The 18,075-nt window shown below is 38.5% G+C and overlaps 1 protein-coding gene across 1 annotated transcript in view; it reads right to left on the bottom strand.

Moving 5' to 3' along the window:
• LOC104234243 (potassium transporter 5-like) overlaps positions 1-17,400 on the bottom strand; it is a 33,877-nt gene extending 16,477 nt beyond the window's left edge. Inside the window, exons 1-8 of the mRNA XM_070150308.1 lie at positions 17,141-17,400; positions 15,702-15,924; positions 10,144-10,392; positions 9,649-9,687; positions 9,291-9,551; positions 8,950-9,002; positions 8,660-8,774; positions 7,890-8,427 (exon numbers count right to left, since the gene is read on the bottom strand). Of these exons, the coding sequence (XP_070006409.1) occupies positions 7,890-8,427; positions 8,660-8,774; positions 8,950-9,002; positions 9,291-9,551; positions 9,649-9,687; positions 10,144-10,392; positions 15,702-15,924; positions 17,141-17,308 (1,646 nt within the window). The 5' untranslated portion in view covers positions 17,309-17,400. The remainder of the gene's footprint in view (positions 1-7,889; positions 8,428-8,659; positions 8,775-8,949; positions 9,003-9,290; positions 9,552-9,648; positions 9,688-10,143; positions 10,393-15,701; positions 15,925-17,140) is intronic.
• Positions 17,401-18,075: the final 675 nt, after the last annotated feature.

Genomic DNA, 18,075 nt, shown 5'->3' with positions numbered 1-18,075 from the left:
CAGGTAGTTGAACACTTCTCTTTGACCTCGTGAAGTATGAGTGCGAGGCCAAACTTTCACCAAACCAACCGTCTTTTCCAAAAACCTGGAGAACTCAACGACACACGAGTGGTTAAATCGAAATAAATAACAGATAAGCAACCTCACGTTGAGCATGATGCACCTATACAGTTAAGTGAATTCTACATGTTTACGACGAAAGCATGCGTCATTCCGGCATTCTTTTTAGGCTTCCCTTTTCTTATCATTTTTTTTTCTCTTTTTTTTTCTTTTATGTTTTTATTTTGCGGAAAAATGCGACCGGATCCGATGAGGATTGCCTAGTATCACGACGCCACGTGAATCAGATCATTACGTAGTTCAAAACACAAATGAAAGAAACACACCTTTTATTGTTGAAACGGTCTATTACAAACTACATTTTGCACAAGAAAGAGCAAACTTTAAAAATAAACCTAGACTCAACCTAGACTAAACAAACTGATGGGAAAAACAGGCAGAAGATGCTAAGATACAGACTTGACTTATGAGTACATTATGGTTTTGAAAATTGGTGTCCGCGGGGCATCGTTCGGCCTTGCCGCGGTCCTAGGTGCGATATCCCTCTCAAGTTTCTCCAGCTCATGCATAGTCTGCTTGACATAACCCATCACTGCCGAGAGGACGGTAACGCTGGTCATGTTCTCACATCGTAGACATCGTCTGGTGATGGCATGGGCAATGGCCTTGATCCTATCTCTGGTTTGCTTCTTCTCTACGAGTAGGCATTTTATCTGATCGCTACATATCTTGAATACCTGAGCATCCTGCATATGCTGATGCTTCAGTTGCCGTACTTCTAACTTTATCTGGGCCAACAAGTCGTACCAGTATCTGCTCTCAATTTGGAAATCCTTGGCCTGATTAGCTGCTTTGATCTCAAGTGTAGCCATCTCTCTCTTCATTTTAGCAACAGTTTTCTCGTGGTCGCCTTCCAATTGATTCAAGTATCGGCGATGCTTATCTGCTCTTGTATCCCCCTGTGCCTTGAGCTCTGCTATGACGTTTTTAGATTTCTCTAAATCCTCTTGCCATTCCCTGACTTTGCCTTTTAGCCTTTTTATCAATTGCTCATCTGATCGACGCCTTGGCTGTTTATCCGCATCCATCCTTATCTGTTTGATCTGGGCTCTGAGCATTTCGTTTTCCTGAATCAACCTGTTCCGTTCTCCCAGGTTGGTAGCAACTTGCACGTTGTGATCATATTTTAGGCTTTCCACTTGTTGCTTTAACCTGCTGATTTCGGCGCAATAGCCTCTTTCTTTTGCTAGCCAATCCCACTGCTTTTGCGACGATTCGGCGAAATTCAGGATGTGGGGTCTCTTAGCCGGCCTTTCATGCTCAAGTTCCCTTCTATACCATGCAAGATAACCCGGCGCCGTCTCACCTTTGGCTCGATCCCGCACGCAAGTATCTGATTTCAAATATTGACACTCACTCCAGATTTGGCGAATCTTCGCTTCTAGAAACTGTCCGTTAGGACTTATCTCAACTGCTTGAGTGCTAAGATCTTCCTCATGAGGTACTGTCTGGCATCTTCCGAGCTGTCTCAAAACTCGGCAGGGCGCGTAAGGTTGAATGCTCTTAAGCCCCATCAGTAAGAAATGAGTTTTAGCTGCCGGCATATATATGACCTCATCAACAGGCAACCATCCCAGCGTCCATTGTATTTGGCTGGCAGTAAGAGCTTGAAAGAACGAGGTCCATGCCAGGACTCCTTTGGGCAAACTGATCTCTTTGGTTCTCGTGTAAAATTCTTCTATGCAAGTCTTTTCCGGGGAACCATGGCTCAAAATCTCGGAACGATGGCAGAGGTGCTCGGTCATCCACATTTGTAGGAGCAAGTTACAACCTTCGAAGAAATTTCCCCCAGCTTTACAAGCTGTGAGAGCTCGGAAGATGTCAGATACCACCATAGGCACGAGAGTACTGTCACTTTGCGTGAGTAGGGTGCTGACGACCCCGGATATCTTCAAATCAATGTTTCCGTCTTTCCTTGGAAATACCAGAAGGCCCAGGAACATCATCATGAAGGCTACCCGTCTGTGTTTGTCCCACTTCTGACGAATACCTTTGCTGCACAGTTTGTTGATTGGATTATTGAATCCCTCTTCATGACCGTACCTATCATATATGAAGCATGGAGTACAAAAACCGGCAGCCAGATCCGGGTTGTGGACCGTTCTAGGTATCTTCAGCGAATCTAGGAACCGATGCACCGTGACAGCTCTTGGGGCGACCAAGTATTTTTGCTTTAACGGAAGTTCAGCAATTCCGATGTACCCAGCCATTTCTTCCAAAGTCGGGGTGAGTTCAAAATCAGAGAAATGGAAAACATTGTGCGCCGGGTCCCAGTAGGTAACCAAAGCTCTTATGATATCTCCCCGAGGCTGGATTTCCAACAAACCCACGAGACCTTTCAGATATTTCTTGACCTCATTTTGTCCTTCAGCACCTAGATCATTCCACCATAGCCGTAACTTGACAGGGATTTTGGTCATTATTGAAAAATGTTCATTTTGCATTGTGCTCATCCTGCACATTTATTAAGGTGTTCTTTAACAAAACTAACTTGACTCAAAATATTTTACAAGGAGGATCAAGTTTTCGAACACGACCTTTCAGCACTTCGGGGACGAAGATTTTGAGGCTGTGTGGGTCAATTGGATGAAAATCCTAAAAAAATGACCCAAAGGTGGTTATTTATGCAAAGTCAGCCTTCCGGCGTCCCTTTCGGGAACATTCGCCTATTTATGACAAAACAACATCACCTGATTTATTCGTGACAGAATTAAAATTTTGACACATTTTTACTATTATTATTATTACTATTTGTTCGTTTTTTTAGTAAAAGGTGGGGTTGAACCCGATGGGGGTTGCCTACGTATCTCACATCCGGTGAGAATCAAACCGGCGTAGTTCGGTACATCATGAATAGAGAAAATCAATCAAACCCAGAAAGCAAGAATATATTTTTTATTATTATTTTTTTTGAAAAGAGGTAAAGACTAAAGAAAATATTTATTATATATATATATTTTTTTAAGAAAATATTTGGACTATTAGTCTGAATTTAGAAAGGAGGTACTACGAAAGAAACAACATTTTTTTTTGAATTATGAATTTCTCGTTTTTTTTTATCTTTTGCTTTTAAATAAATATCCTTTTTTATTTTGAAAGTGATAAAAAAAGAAATTTTTTTTATATGTTTTTTTTTAAATAAATCAAACTAGAAGAATTTTTTTTTAGGAAAATTCCGGTGAGGTTTTGACACTACTTTGACATTGGTTTTATTTTTCCAAAATAAGTAATTATCTCCCTACACTGCTATTTTCCCTTTTTTTTTTTAGAAACCGGTCAGCATGCGGAACCGAAGCAAATAGATGCGCAAAACAAATAGGATGCAGCAGAGTGGTCTTTTCACTTCAGGTTGCCTGTCCTAGACGGACCCAACTCCTGTGTTGAGCCCCCTAAGTCAAATGCAACGTGATGCAAATAAACGTTCCTACTAGGGATCCGGCATGAAGTTTCGTTATACTAGGTTTATACCCTGGGTATTTGTTCTAGACTGTGTACCCGAGCGGACAACTCGAGTCGAGGAGGGGGCTACGTACCGGGGACCCGCGAGATCGTCCGGCTTTGTAACTTGTCCGACCTCTTTCTTATTTCAGGTATTGACACTAACAGAATAGGGAGTCTCGACCAGCGAGCTTCTCCCCGGAGGTAAGAAGAGAAAGGTTTCGGCACAGTTTATATACAGTTCAGATAATATCAAAGCGGTAAAAGACAACATTTAGCACGTTATGCAAAAACATGTAATAAAGATCAGATAATAAAGCCAAATATAACAATTATTCTAAGCTCGAATTCTTGAACCCTGAACCAGTGGTTCTGGGTCAAGTTTCCCCAGCAGAGTCGCCAGAGCTGTCACACCTCCTTTTTGCACGCCCGCCCCGGAGGGTAAAATGCGTGAGGGAGTTTTTCCAATTTAAGTGACAATATTCGAAATGGGATTATTTATTTAATTCAGAGTCGCCACTTGGGAAAGGTTTGGCTTTTGGTGTCCCAAGTCACCGGTTTATCTTGAATCCCAAATCGAGGAAATTTTCGACTTTTCCAAATGAAGTCTGCGAACCAGAAATTCTAAGTAAGGAATTCTGTTGACCCGAGGGAAGGTGTTAGGCACCCTCGAATCCCGTGGTTCTAGCACGGTCGCTTAAATTGTTATAATGGCTAAATATCTGATTTAAATACATGTTGTGACTTATGTGCTTTTATTAAGTTTAAACTGCTTTTATTATTATCTATTTTTATAGAATTGCAACGTCGTGAAAATGTATCTCGAGCCACGTCGCAATCAATGCACCCGTAGTTGTTAACACATTTCGACTCCGTTGAGATTTGGATTCGGGTCACATCAATGTGCACCCGAGTTTAAGAATGTAATTTAATTGAGCCGCGCCTAAAGAGTCTAAACGCGTTATTATTTTTGGGGAAGGCCATGAAATTCACTAAACGGCCTGTCCTGAATTCTAAATATTTATTATGGTTAGTGATTGAGGGCCCCGCAATTTGCATTTTTATTTGGCGAGGCTCGTCTCGATTTTATTTAAGAGGATAAACCTATAGCGACTACATTTCTATTGTGTTCGTCTCTAATAAAATGAAAGAAAGAGGATTACGTGCTAATTACATGCTTGACCAGCTTCAGATCCTTATTTGATTATCTGATTTTATGAGGCGTGAATTGTTTTGTGCCTTATTTCATGGATGAACATGTTGTTAAATTGTCAGGGGAAATTAATATACAAGATTAATAGAACTGCTAAAAGTGTATGATAAATGTTCTTCAGACGAGTTCGAAACTCGCCTATTTAAACCAGGTCAGTGGAATTAACTTATCGGAAACTATTACTAATAGAGTTTGAACAGGATCATGTGAACTACCTACAACGATTCAATAAAACTACATCATATCTGGCAAGATTAAGGCATTCTGTTCTATGCATGCAGAATATTAGTTGAAAGATTGCCTAATTATCTGTGTGCCAAAACACTCATACATTCCTTATCAGACAACCCATTAAGCAAACGAAATCACAATTTAGGACGAACTAAGTTGCGATTAAGTACAAGGCTACCTAATGTGTTTCTTTATTGGATTACAAACTAAATGAATTACACAAATCTAATAACATTCGTAAAAACTGTAACTGCAGCAAACGAATGATTAAACTCCTGCATATCTTTGATTTCATGTTTTCATTGTTACATCATATGCAAAGTCTTAGTATGTACCTGGATGTTTGGATACAACAGAAGAAGCAAGGGGTCAGTAGAGCAATAGAAGCAATACCAAACAGCAACAGTAACAGCAGGTACAAATAGGACAGCTCCCAGTGCAAGATACAGTAAGAGCCGATGAAAAAATGGCAGAAAGACAACAGCAAACAATACAGTAGGAACAAAACTCCAAGGCAGACCAAATCCAGGAGAAACAAACAATGTGAATCAACCAATGAACTCAGCTGATACTTGAAAGAAAACAGAGTTGATTGAACAGGCTGAACAAACTGAGAGTCACACAAACAAGGAAGAAACAGTTGCTAATTTTCTGTATATTTTCCTCTCGAATGTGTATCTGTATAAGCCCCTCTATTTTCTCTCACTATCTCTTTTCTCTTCAAAATCCAGTGCCAATTTTCAGTTTTGAAATTTTACTTGAGTTGTCAAGAAGAATTCTCTCCAGTTTTCTGTTTTTCAGAACTCAACTCTCAAATATTCCTTATGAGTTTTCTATCTGTATCTTTTTTATTATCAATGTCCTCTTTTTTTTTGTTTTTTTTTACTGAAGTTTTTTCTCCCTTTTATACACCTAAAATCAGCCCTTTAACAACCTGTTGGACAATCAGAACACCCCTCCCATGTGCTAACCTCTTTTCAGTTTCCACTCAAACATTTAAGTATAAAAACCTTCCCATCATATTCCTGACAGTACCCTTTAATATTTAAACTAAACAGGCCATGGGCAGCAAGAATATAATCTGATAGCATGTGCTGTCAAACTATTTTAATCAAAAAGGGGTCTTTATGCACATGTTGTGCCCCAATGCCCATGCCCTCCAATTCAGACCTTAACTAACAATCCAACCCTTTTATTTCTGATTCAAATTAACAATTATAAGCAGCTGAACTCAGTTTTTAATAGATTCAGGCCATGCTTAACAGAAGCAGGTCAATTTGTTATTGATCAGACAACTGAAACTAATTGACGACACATGTCGACTCGACTATATTAATCATAACATGTACAATCGTAGCCAAAAATCAGAAATCCAAGAGTATCACACAAGGGGTTCAGATTGCAATGTTAATACAGAAACGACCTTGGGAGCTAATTGAATGACCAATTACGAATTCAATTGAATATACAGTTTACACACACACATTATGAAGAAAGACTTGACCTAATACAAAGGTCCGGACAAGGTGGACAATAGCAGTTCAAAAACACAAACTAAAACAAGGCGTTTGGCCATACGGACAGACCTTTAACAACACACAAACACACGAACTGAAATAAAGAAAAGAGAATTAACTTACCTTAAAGCTTTGAAAGAAAAAATCAGAAAAATCCACTTGTGTTTTGAACAGATCCTCCTCAAGGTTGAACGGACTTTAATCGAAGTGTTTCTCAAATGAGAAACACTTCGATTAAGGTTCATTAGACCCTAATCTCTTGGCTTGAACAGACACGGACCAGGCTTGGGGTTTCTAGGGTTCGTAGATGGTAGATTTGGGACTTGGGTTTCCTTGGTTAGATTCGGACCAAACCAGGCATGGTTTGGTCACGAGGGAGGTCCGGGGACTATCTGGTATGAAACTGGGGTGCATCGGTGTGGATCGAGTTTTGCTCGAATCTTCAAATGAAGATTCGAGAACCTAAGGGATGATTCGAACTAAATGGTCAACAGATCCATGTTCAGGGGGGTGAGGCGGTCCTATGGTGTTAAGGTGGAGGTCACCGGCGTTTATGCCGCCGGGATTAATGGCGAGGAATAAGGGGGCGGCTAGGGTTTCGTGGGGAAAGGGATGAGGACGAAGGCGGGGTCTTGGATAGGGGGCAGGGTATGGTAGGAGGCTTATATATGGAATGGGTGGGCTGATCTCGGCCGTTGGATGAGGCACGATGAAGGGCTAGGATCCTTCAACTAACTGGAAACGGTGTCGTTTTAGACATAAGGGGGTTGGGTCGGTCCGGGCGGAATGGATCGGGTTTGTTCATGGGTTAATGGGGAAGTGATCTTGGCCGTTGATCAATCTGAGATCAACGGCCTAGATCAGACTAGGTCACTATGACGTCGTTTGGACGCTCTGGGTGTCAGCTGTTGTGGACCGGGTTACACAGGGGTTTTGGGTTTGAGTTTGGGCCTCGAATTAAAATGAAATAGGCCCAAACTGATTTCAGCCCAATTTGCACTCTCTTTTTATTTTATTTTTTATTTTTAAAAACAAAACCTAAGTAAATCAAATTAAAATTACATAAACACTTAATACAATTATTTGCACACATATATTAAAATATTTAAAGCAGGTAAAATCAACAAAACAAAAATCACGGACAAAGATGCCTATTTATGATTTTTCTATTTAATAACCGGATTACGGTTCAAACTACGCATGACACATACATTTTTTGTATTTTGTTTTAATAAAAATAAAAAATGGGCAAAAAATCATAAATAATTAACAAAGTGCCACGTAAAATCCAAAAATTGTACAGCAGGACCATTTGTTATTATTTTTTATTTCTTTTGGAGCGATTGTCGCGTAAGACAAAAATCACGTGCTCACAGTAGTCACTTGAAACCTTGTTCTTAAGCTCGAATTCATATCTATGTTTTTGAACATAGTGCCAATTCCCCATAATGATCACGAGCACAAATGAGAAAGCCAAAGGTAGAAAACCACCTTGCACGAACTTTGTCAGCTGAGTGGATAGATATGTAGATTCTATGGTAACGTACACCACGTAGAATAGGATAATCCGCCATATGCTAATTTTCCATATAAGAAGCATTACTAATGTCATCATATTTGTGGTTGTAAGCTCAGCACTAACCACACAAATTCCATAAGCATTCCCCAAATTTCTTGTGGTTTTGAAGCTGAGAGTAACTACAACACATGCAACCATGAGGAAGTAATTCAACTCGGGGATGTAAACTTGACCCTCGTGCTTTGCAGATGTGTGAATTACCTTCACCCTTGGGAAACAACCTAGACTTTGGGCCTGAGCCACAATAGAAAAAGCTCCAGATATCATTGCTTGACTTGCAATAATGGCCGCAACAACAGCCACTACAAATGTTGGCCAGTAAATTGGATCTGTAAGCAGCACCAACAAAATCAATATTATGCATGGTATTGATAAAGTAAATAATTTTATGATTAGTTTATCTTTCACGACCCAGGCTCAACTGCCACAATATTGTCCGCTTTGGTCCGATCTTTGGTGCCTCGCAGTATTTTCCTATTGGGCTTTAACCCAAAAGGCCTCAATATATATAAGGAATATGAAAAAGTTAACAAATTTGTCACATATACATAGGAGACTTGCCCAGAACAGAGGCATAGAAAGCATTCCCCACATTTTCTGGGAATTTTGTAAGGTAAGCAGCTTGCCCAATATAAGCAGAGAGGATAGATGGAAATACTACGCAACTGAAGCTTATCTGCAACATATATACATGGTGAGTTCACTCAGATTGACCAAAAACTGGAAACAAATATCAAATATAATAAAGGGCAATTTAAAACGAAAAGTGCGCCACATACAAAGGGACAGAGGAAGTACATCTTTGCGATTACTTAGGGCAAAGAAGAAAATAAAAAATGCAGAAGACTTACTTGAACAGACCGCACACTAAAGTGACCCAAATCAACAAACATAGCTTCAGATCCTGTAATAGTTTCATAAAATAGTCTTTCACCAGATAAGAACACAGACAGGAAGTAGGGCAAGAGAGATGAGTAGAGAAACTCCACTGGAGATAATGCAGGAGTAATAAGCTACTGAGATTAACTTTTATAAATGGGCTGTCTAAATAATATACACAATCAGGTCGTTGATCAAGTGATTAAAGGTACTGTTTGTATCAAGTGTAGATTTATGATTTGAAAATATGATAACTTATAACATGCATGGTATAACCGTTTAATTATACGGATACTGTAAATAAAATTCTAACCTGTAATGCAGAGGATAACTCCACCAAGAGAAAGCCATCCTTTTTTACCATTTCCTTTGAAGTAGTCAAAAATGTATATGGGATTAAAGGCACGTAAGACGCTCACATCATGCTTGAACAAGTTGTACATACCGGTACCACTTATTAAACAAAACCAAATGCATATGGCTGGAGCAAATGAGTATCCCACTTTATCCGTACCAAAACGTTGAAAACAGAAGAGGGCTACCAGTATTGCAACGGAAACACCCACAATCGCTTCTGCAAGAACCATTATCCATTTTTTTCCAGTTGTTTGATCATTGAAAAGGAATAAGCGAAAAAGAAGAATTCATTAGCATCCTTTTAATTTCTGTACCTTGGCCTAGAGGCTTGATCCCACTTACGGCAGAGAGAACTGCACATGAAACACACCAGATTAAATAATGATTTATCTTATATAAATTATTATTTGTGTTATTTATTCTGTTGTAGCAGATTGTCTGTCTTGTTTATTTGTTTATTATTGACTATTACTTGTAGTTTTCTTTTGGGTGATTTGATAGTATAAAATTCTCTTATTGTTAGAGTATATGGAACTGAGGGAGTATGACTATATCTTGCATATCTAATTAAAAAAAATTTAGATGTATTTTGATAAGTGATATTATGGCTCAATTTGGGTTACATATTTATACCTCAAGACCAGCCCAACCTTTAGATGCGCTGACTTGGGATGTGCCCAAATTGACTCGCCATTAAAATATACTCAGCAGGTTGGACAGTTTATATCTTTATGAGTTAATTTAGGCAGTCCTAGTCTGATATGATGATCAAGGGATGAGATAGAGAGTATATATTGATATTTAGAGACCCGAGATGGAAGGAGTGATAATTCCGTCGCCAATGACCATCGATGTTCCAAGGATCGCAAGGAAGACAAGAAAAAATCTTGCAAATTTAGTGTTTTCCAACTTATGTCTGATCTTCTGAGCCCTTCTGAATTGATTTGATGGTATGTCCAGACCGTAGCGGGAAAGCTCTCTATCCTCTGGCTCCTGGTTTGGGATGAGACTCACGTTTGCATGTCGACATATTAAGGAATACAACACAAATGCTCCCCCTGTGTGCAAAAGAAGCAAATAATTAAACACGTTGGGTGTTAACAATCAAAGCACTTAATATTTTGTGTGAACTCGGGCATAAATTCCTCAAATTTTTTGAAATAAAATTTACATGTTTGAAACTAGTTGAAAAGTGCTAGACGTAAGACAACATAACTGTTGCGGAAGCCAAATGTATATAGCGTGAATAAGTCACAACTACTATACCAAAAATTATGACAGCCACCAAATAATAAATAAGACAATAAAGCAACAATAAAGGGAACACCAGAATTTACGAGGTTCGGCTAATTTTGCCTACTCCTCGGACACAACCAATATTTTATTTCACTCCAAAAATACAAGTGAAATAATACTAAAGAGAGAAGATACAAATGTCTTAAACAGATGAGAAGGCAAATGAGAGGTGTGTTTAAATCCTAAACATTAGGCCTTCTTTTATAGGGGGAAAATCCCCCCAAAATTCAAGAGCCCACCGATGTGGGACAAATTTGCCAAACTTCAACAAATCTCCACCTTGGCAAAATTCCACATCTTCAATTTTCTCTCAATAACAAATTTTGATTGTGTCTTCATCTTTAATCTTCAGTTTTCAACAATGTTGATCAAATCCAAACAATGTTGAAACTTGACCGCAGTCACCACCTTTGTCAGCATATCAGCAGGATTCTCTGTAGTATGAATTTTCTTCACCGTGACTCCACCTTCTTCTATGATTTCTCGTACGAAATGATACCGAACATCAATGTGCTTCGTCCTTGCATGATACACTTGGTTCTTCGCTAATTGAATAGCACTTTGACTATCACAAAAAATTGTGATACCTTTTTGTTCAACACCAAGCTCCTTTAGCAATCCTTGAAGCCAAATTGCCTCTTTCACAGCCTCTGTAATAGCCATGTACTCTGCCTCTGTTGTAGACAAAGCAACTGTTGACTGCAAAGTAGACTTCCAACTAACTGGTGCCTTTGCAAAAGTAAACACATAACCAGTAGTTGATCTTCGTTTGTCCAGATCACCCGCAAAATCTGAGTCACAATATCCAACTACAGACTGATTGTCTTCCTGCTCAAAAACTAACCCGACATCTACAGTATTATGAATATACCGTAGAATCCACTTCACAGCTTGCCAATGCTCCTTCCCTGGATTGTGCATATATCTGCTAATAACTCCAACAGCTTGTGAAATGTCAGGCCTTGTGCAAACCATTGCATACATCAAGCTACCAACAACATTTGCGTATGGTACCTTTGACATATACTTTCGTTCAGCTTCATCCATTGGCGACATAGTAGTACTTAGCTTAAAATGGGAAGCAAGTGGAGTACTAACTGGCTTAGTCTTGTCATCTATGCCAAAACGTTGAAGTACTCTCTTCAAATATTCCTTTTGAGATAAACAGAGTTTCTTTGAACGTCTATCTCTAATTATCTCCATGCCAAGAATTTTCTTTGCCTCACCCAAATCCTTCATCTCGAACTCCTTCTTCAGTTGAATCTTCAACTTATCAATTTCTTCCGAATTCTTGGAAGCTATCAACATATCATCAACATATAGGAGAAGATATACAAAGGAACCATCTTTAAGCTTGTGCAAATACACACAATGATCGTATTTGCTTCTCTTGTACCCTTGCCGCAACATAAACTCGTCAAATCGCTTGTACCATTGTCTAGAAGATTGTTTCAATCCGTACAACGATTTTTCAAGTTTGCACACCATATTTTCTTTTCCAGCAACTTTGAATCCTTCTGGCTGAGTCATGTAGATTTCCTCCTCCAAGTTTCCATGTAAAAACACAGTTTTTACATCCATCTGAACTAGTTCCAAATCCAATTGTGCTACCAAAGCCAACATAATTCTAATGGAGGAATGTTTTACAACTGGAGAAAACACTTCATTGTAATCAATTCCCTCCTTTTGAGCATATCCTTTGGCCACCAATCTTGCTTTGTAGCGAACATTTACTTGGTTAGGAAATCCTTCTTTCTTTGCAAATACCCATTTGCACCCAATTGCTTTCTTTCCCTTCGGGAGATTGGCCAATCTCCATGTATGATTCTGATGAAGGGACTGTATTTCATCATTCATGGCAATCCTCCACTTATCTTCTTCTGAACTTTGGACAGCATCTTTATAAGTGGTAGGAACATCATCAGCTACAATTGAGGTTGCACAAGCAACTGTCTCTATGAGACGAACAGGTTTCGTTATTGTTCTTTTTGGCCTGCTGGTTGCTATTGATTCAAGTTGTTGTTGAGGTTCCTGAGTTGGAATCTCCTCTACTGGCTCTCCTTCCAGAGGGTAATCTTCATTTGTTTCCTCCTCTGCTTCTTGTGTAGGAAAAATAAATTTTCCCTCAAACTCCACCTGCTTAGAAGCACCTTTATTTTGTTTGGTATCTTCTGTTACCTTATTTACCATAGCAGATTCATCAAAGGTAACATCCCTGCTGAATATTACTTTCTTTGTCATAGGACACCATAAGCGATATCCTTTGACTCCAGAAGTAATTCCCATAAAAATAGCCTTCTTTGCCCTTGGATCCAATTTTGACTCCGTCACATGATAATATGCAGTTGAGCCAAACACGTGCAAAGAGTTATAATCTACAACAGGTTTTCCATACCATTTTTCAAATGGTGTCTTGCCATCAATAGCAGCAGATGGTAGACGATTAATGAGGTGGCATGCATATGTAATTGCCTCAGCCCAAAATTCTTTGCCCAAGCCAGCATTGGACAACATACACCGTACCTTCTCCAGCAAGGTCCGGTTCATACGTTCTGCCACTCCATTTTGTTGTGGTGTATGTCTAACAGTGAAGTGTCGGACGATGCCATCATTTTCACAGACCTTATTGAAATGATCATTTTTGTATTCACCTCCATTGTCTGTGCGAATACACTTGATCCTCTTGCCTGTTTGATTCTCCACCATCGTCTTCCATTTGAGAAAAATTCCCAACACTTCATCTTTGCTCTTCATTGTATACACCCATACTCTTCGGGAAAAATCATCAACAAAGGTTACAAAATAGTGCTTCCCACCCAATGAAGGTGTTTTGGAAGGACCCCAAACATCTGAGTGTACATAATCCAAAATGCCTTTAGTATTATGGATCGCTGTACCAAATTTAACCTTTGTCTGTTTCCCTTTAACACAATGCTCACAAAACTCCAAGTTGCAAGCCTTTACTCCTTTTAACAATCCTTGATCTGATAGAGTTTTCAAGGATTTTCCTCCAGCATGTCCCAAGCGCATGTGCCATAGCTTGGTTGCTTCTGCCTCTTTGTCGTCACTGGATGTCACTGTCGCTGTCCCAATAACTGTACTGCCACGATAGCGGTACATATTATTATTCTTCCGATTAGCCTTCATTACCACTAGTGCACCGGAGCATACTCTCATCACTCCATTTTCTGCAATGATTTTGAACCCTTTTGATTCTAGGGCTCCCACAGAGATGAGATTCTTCTTCAAATCCGGTACATATCGAACATCTATCAATGTTCTGATCATTCCATCATGGTTCCTTAATCGTATTGAACCAATGCCATATGAGGTAAGAGGGCTGTTATCCGCTGTGTGGACGACTCCATATTCTCCTTCTTGAAATTCCACGAACCAGTCCCTGTTGGGACACATATGATAGCTACAAGCCGAGTCCATCAACCATATGTCTGATGATGTTGATGACTCTGTTGTAACTAATGAGAAGTCTGAATCATCACAATCAGCTACATTTGAATCCATAATAGCCTTTCCATTGTTATGTTTGGCCTTATTCTTCAACTTCGGACAGTCTTTCTTCCAGTGCCCTTTTTCTCGACAAAAGGCACATTCATCTTTGCTGGGTCTGGATCTTGACTTGGATCTTCCCTTCTTTGTCCTCGTTTGATTTTGAGGACGACCCCTCACAAACAGTGCTTCTCCTTCTCCGCCCTTCTGTTTTTCTCGCTTTCTTTGTTCATAGCTGTACAAAGCCGAACAAACTTCTCTGAGAGAAATTTCGTCATTTCCATGGAGTAGAGTAGTTTCAAGGTGCTCGTACTCATCAGGAAGTGACGCCAACAACATTAAGGCCAAGTCACCATCATCATAAGTTGTATCCATATTTTGCAAATCTGTGACCAACTTATTGAAACTGGTGATATGTTCATTCATCGTGGTACCAGGAACATAGGTGAAGTGAAACAGTCTCTTCTTCATGTACAATTTATTTTGACTGTTTTTCTTCAAAAATTTATCCTCCAGTGCTTTCCATAATTTACTTGCAGAAGTTTCCTTTGTGTATGGATATTTCTGCTCTCTAGCAAGGTAGGATCGAATGGTACCGCAAGCAACACGGTTGATAATTCTCCAATCTTCTTCTCCAATAACATCTGGTTTCTTTTCTTCAATGGCCAGATCTAGCCCTTGTTGAAAAAGGACATCTAGAACCTCGCCTTGCCACATCCCAAAATGTCCGGACCCGTCAAATATTTCGACCGCAAATTTCGCATTTGACACAATTCTTGTCATAAGCGAAGATGCCAATGATGACGTATTGTTGACACTTGATGTAGATTCTTCTTGTTTATTGTCTCCCATCTTTGACACAAATATTATTTAATAGCTGACGACACAAATCAAGATTATTTCCTTTCTGGTGTGGAAGATCAGACTAAGCTGCAACCACAGAGCATACTCAGACAGAACCTTGACTCAGTTACCAAGATAAATCTTTTCTGATGTGGAAGATCAGACTATGCTGCAACCACAGAGCATACTTAGACAGTACCTTGGCTCTGATACCAATTGTTGCGGAAGCCAAATGTATATAGTGTGAATAAGTCACAACTACTATACCAAAAATTATGACAGCCACCAAATAATAAATAAGACAATAAAGCAACAATAAAGGGAACACCAGAATTTACGAGGTTCGGCTAATTTTGCCTACTCCTCGGACACAACCAATATTTTATTTCACTCCAAAAATACAAGTGAAATAATACTAAAGAGAGAAGATACAAATGCCTTAAACAGATGAGAAGGCAAATGAGAGGTGTGTTTAAATCCTAAACATTAAGCCTTCTTTTATAGGGGGAAAATCCCCCCAACTTTTGTTTTCCCACCGATGTGGGACAAACATTTTGTCAAACTTCAACAATAACTACTAATTCAAAATGTTAAAGAGAGTTTGACAATTTTAATCAAAGACAAATTGTTTAACTCTCCATATAATGATAGCGTTACATAAAATGGGATAGAAAAATTAAACTACTATTGAGATAGCAGTGAGGGACATCTTATAACTCACCATTGCCATTGTCGTTTGCCCATAAGACAGTGAAGACATACTTAGTCATAGGTACGAGGAATATGGTATATATGATGAGGGACAACACGCCCAGAATGTCATTCTTATCTCCAATTTTTTCAGTAAATGTACTTTGAATAGTATAGAGAGGGGAAGTCCCTAAGTCTCCGTAGATAACTCCTACGGACTGAAATGCTAAACTCAGTATCGTCTTCCTATCATCCTGCAGCCATGCCACAATATCACATGTATAATCATCAATGACCATCGATTATCTATATACTTAGCTAATGACAAGAGGGGTTGCTCTGATGGTAAACAACCTCCACTTCCAACTAAGAGGTTGTGAGTTCGAGTCTTCCCAAGAGCAAGGTGAGAAGTTCTTGGAGGGAAGGATGCCGAGGGTCTATTTGGAAACAGCCTCTCTACCCCAGGGTAGGGGTAAGGTCTGCGTACACACTACCCTCCCCAGACCCCACTAAGTGGGATTATACTGGGTTGTTGTTGTTAGCTAATAGCTATAGTTCAAAACATTGATTTATACATTTGACAATATATATTATCTTTATAATATCAGTACAAATTTACAAAGTTATTACTTACCATATTTTTCAGACTACTGAACAAGAACAACAACAAACAAAGTGTATTCCCATAAATGGGGTCTTGAGACCCCTACCTTATAGAAATAGAGAGGTTGTTTCCGATGGACCCTCGGCTCATTTTTTCAGACTACTAATTCATAGTATTTAATATAGACAGTTACTTATAATCACATTTCTAATGACCTAATTGTATTAATCTTGAATTGACCTAGTCAGTACTATATAAAACTTGAGTATATGCCTTGGTAGTTTAATTTTTGTGCGTGAGTTTCTAATTTTTTTAGAGGTTAAGATGTATGATTCTCTATAATATCCCTGAATTAATAATACAGAAGATAAAGTAAATGACATGTTATAAAGAGTTAAGATGCACTAATCAGAGACAAAACTATATTAAAATGAAGGGGTTCAAGTGAATGCTCTTCATCACAAAATTTTAATGTCTAAATAGTGTAAACAATTTTTTAATATATAAATAAAAATTTTAAATCCCCTTAATAAAAAGAAAACTTATAACACTATAAGATAACATGAATTAGCGACGGACACATTCTATCGCTAAACATTAAAAATCCATTGCTAATCTGTCGTCTCTAATCTTATTTAGTGACGGATCAGTGATGCAAAAATCCTGTTAACTAAGGTTATTTAACAATAGTTACCAATGAATTTTTTAGCTGATTTTTTTCTTTGTAGTGCACTGAAGTGGCAAAGGTGACTCAAAAACTGCTTTAGGTCACAAGTTTGAATTTCTTTTGTGAAATTCTTGTATTTTCTTGAATTCCCTTATTAAAATTCCAAGTTCTGTCACTGCCACCAATTACAAATCCATACCTTAGAGGCATGTCCAGCCAGAGAATTTGAGACTTTTCCAGCTTCCAAGTTGAGGGAGTCCACACGGTATAACTTCGCCCATGAGACTTTGTGGCCTTTTAGCTGCCCGATGTTGCTCTTGTTTTCTGCAACCTCTTCTGTATGAAGATCTCTATCTGAGCTCGCCATTTCGATTCACAAAAGGGCTTCTTTTCTCTTTGTTTTTGCTTTGCCAGTCACCAGTTTTGCTCTTTATAAGCCTTCACAAAACTCAGACTCCAGAATTCCCTTCATCCCTAATACTTTGTACTTGCAGAAATTATAATCTAATCTCTAATCTATGTAATCTGAATCTAATATATATGTAAATCAAAGGTCAGGATTTAATTAGTTTTCCCTCTTTTAATTAACTTGGAATATGTAAAGACATGGAAAAGGAAAAGACTAAAATGTGCAGATCATTGAACTTACTTAGATAAAATAGTACTTAAATACTTTTCCCTCATTACTTTGCTTTTTCTCCTAATTTGATGTCTAGAAAATCTGCACAAATTAAATACATCCTATTTATGGCATTCCTCATTAGGAGTATCATTATTTCTTTTCCTGAATTCTCTCCCCTTTACTCCTTTGTCTACGTTTTCTTCAACTACATTTATCTATTTTCTCATTTTGTTGCTTTTTTTCCCCTTATTTGATTTCTACAAAATCTGCAACAAAATTAATTATATCCTATTTATGTCATTCAGCATTATTATCATTTATTTCTTTTCTTGAATCTCTTTCCTTTCCTGTCTACCATTTTCTTCCACTACACTTATGTATTTTCTCAATTTTTGCTTTTTTTTTTTACTTATTTGATTTGATGTCTAGAATACATCCTGTTTATTGTTTTCTTCTACTACTTTGGACATGAACATGTGCAGCCTAATTAATTTGATATATTAACTTTATAT

This window comes from Nicotiana sylvestris, chromosome 6 (assembly GCF_000393655.2).
Source record: "Nicotiana sylvestris chromosome 6, ASM39365v2, whole genome shotgun sequence".
NCBI lineage: Eukaryota > Viridiplantae > Streptophyta > Magnoliopsida > Solanales > Solanaceae > Nicotiana > Nicotiana sylvestris.
This window is presented reverse-complemented; position numbering and strand designations above follow the sequence as displayed.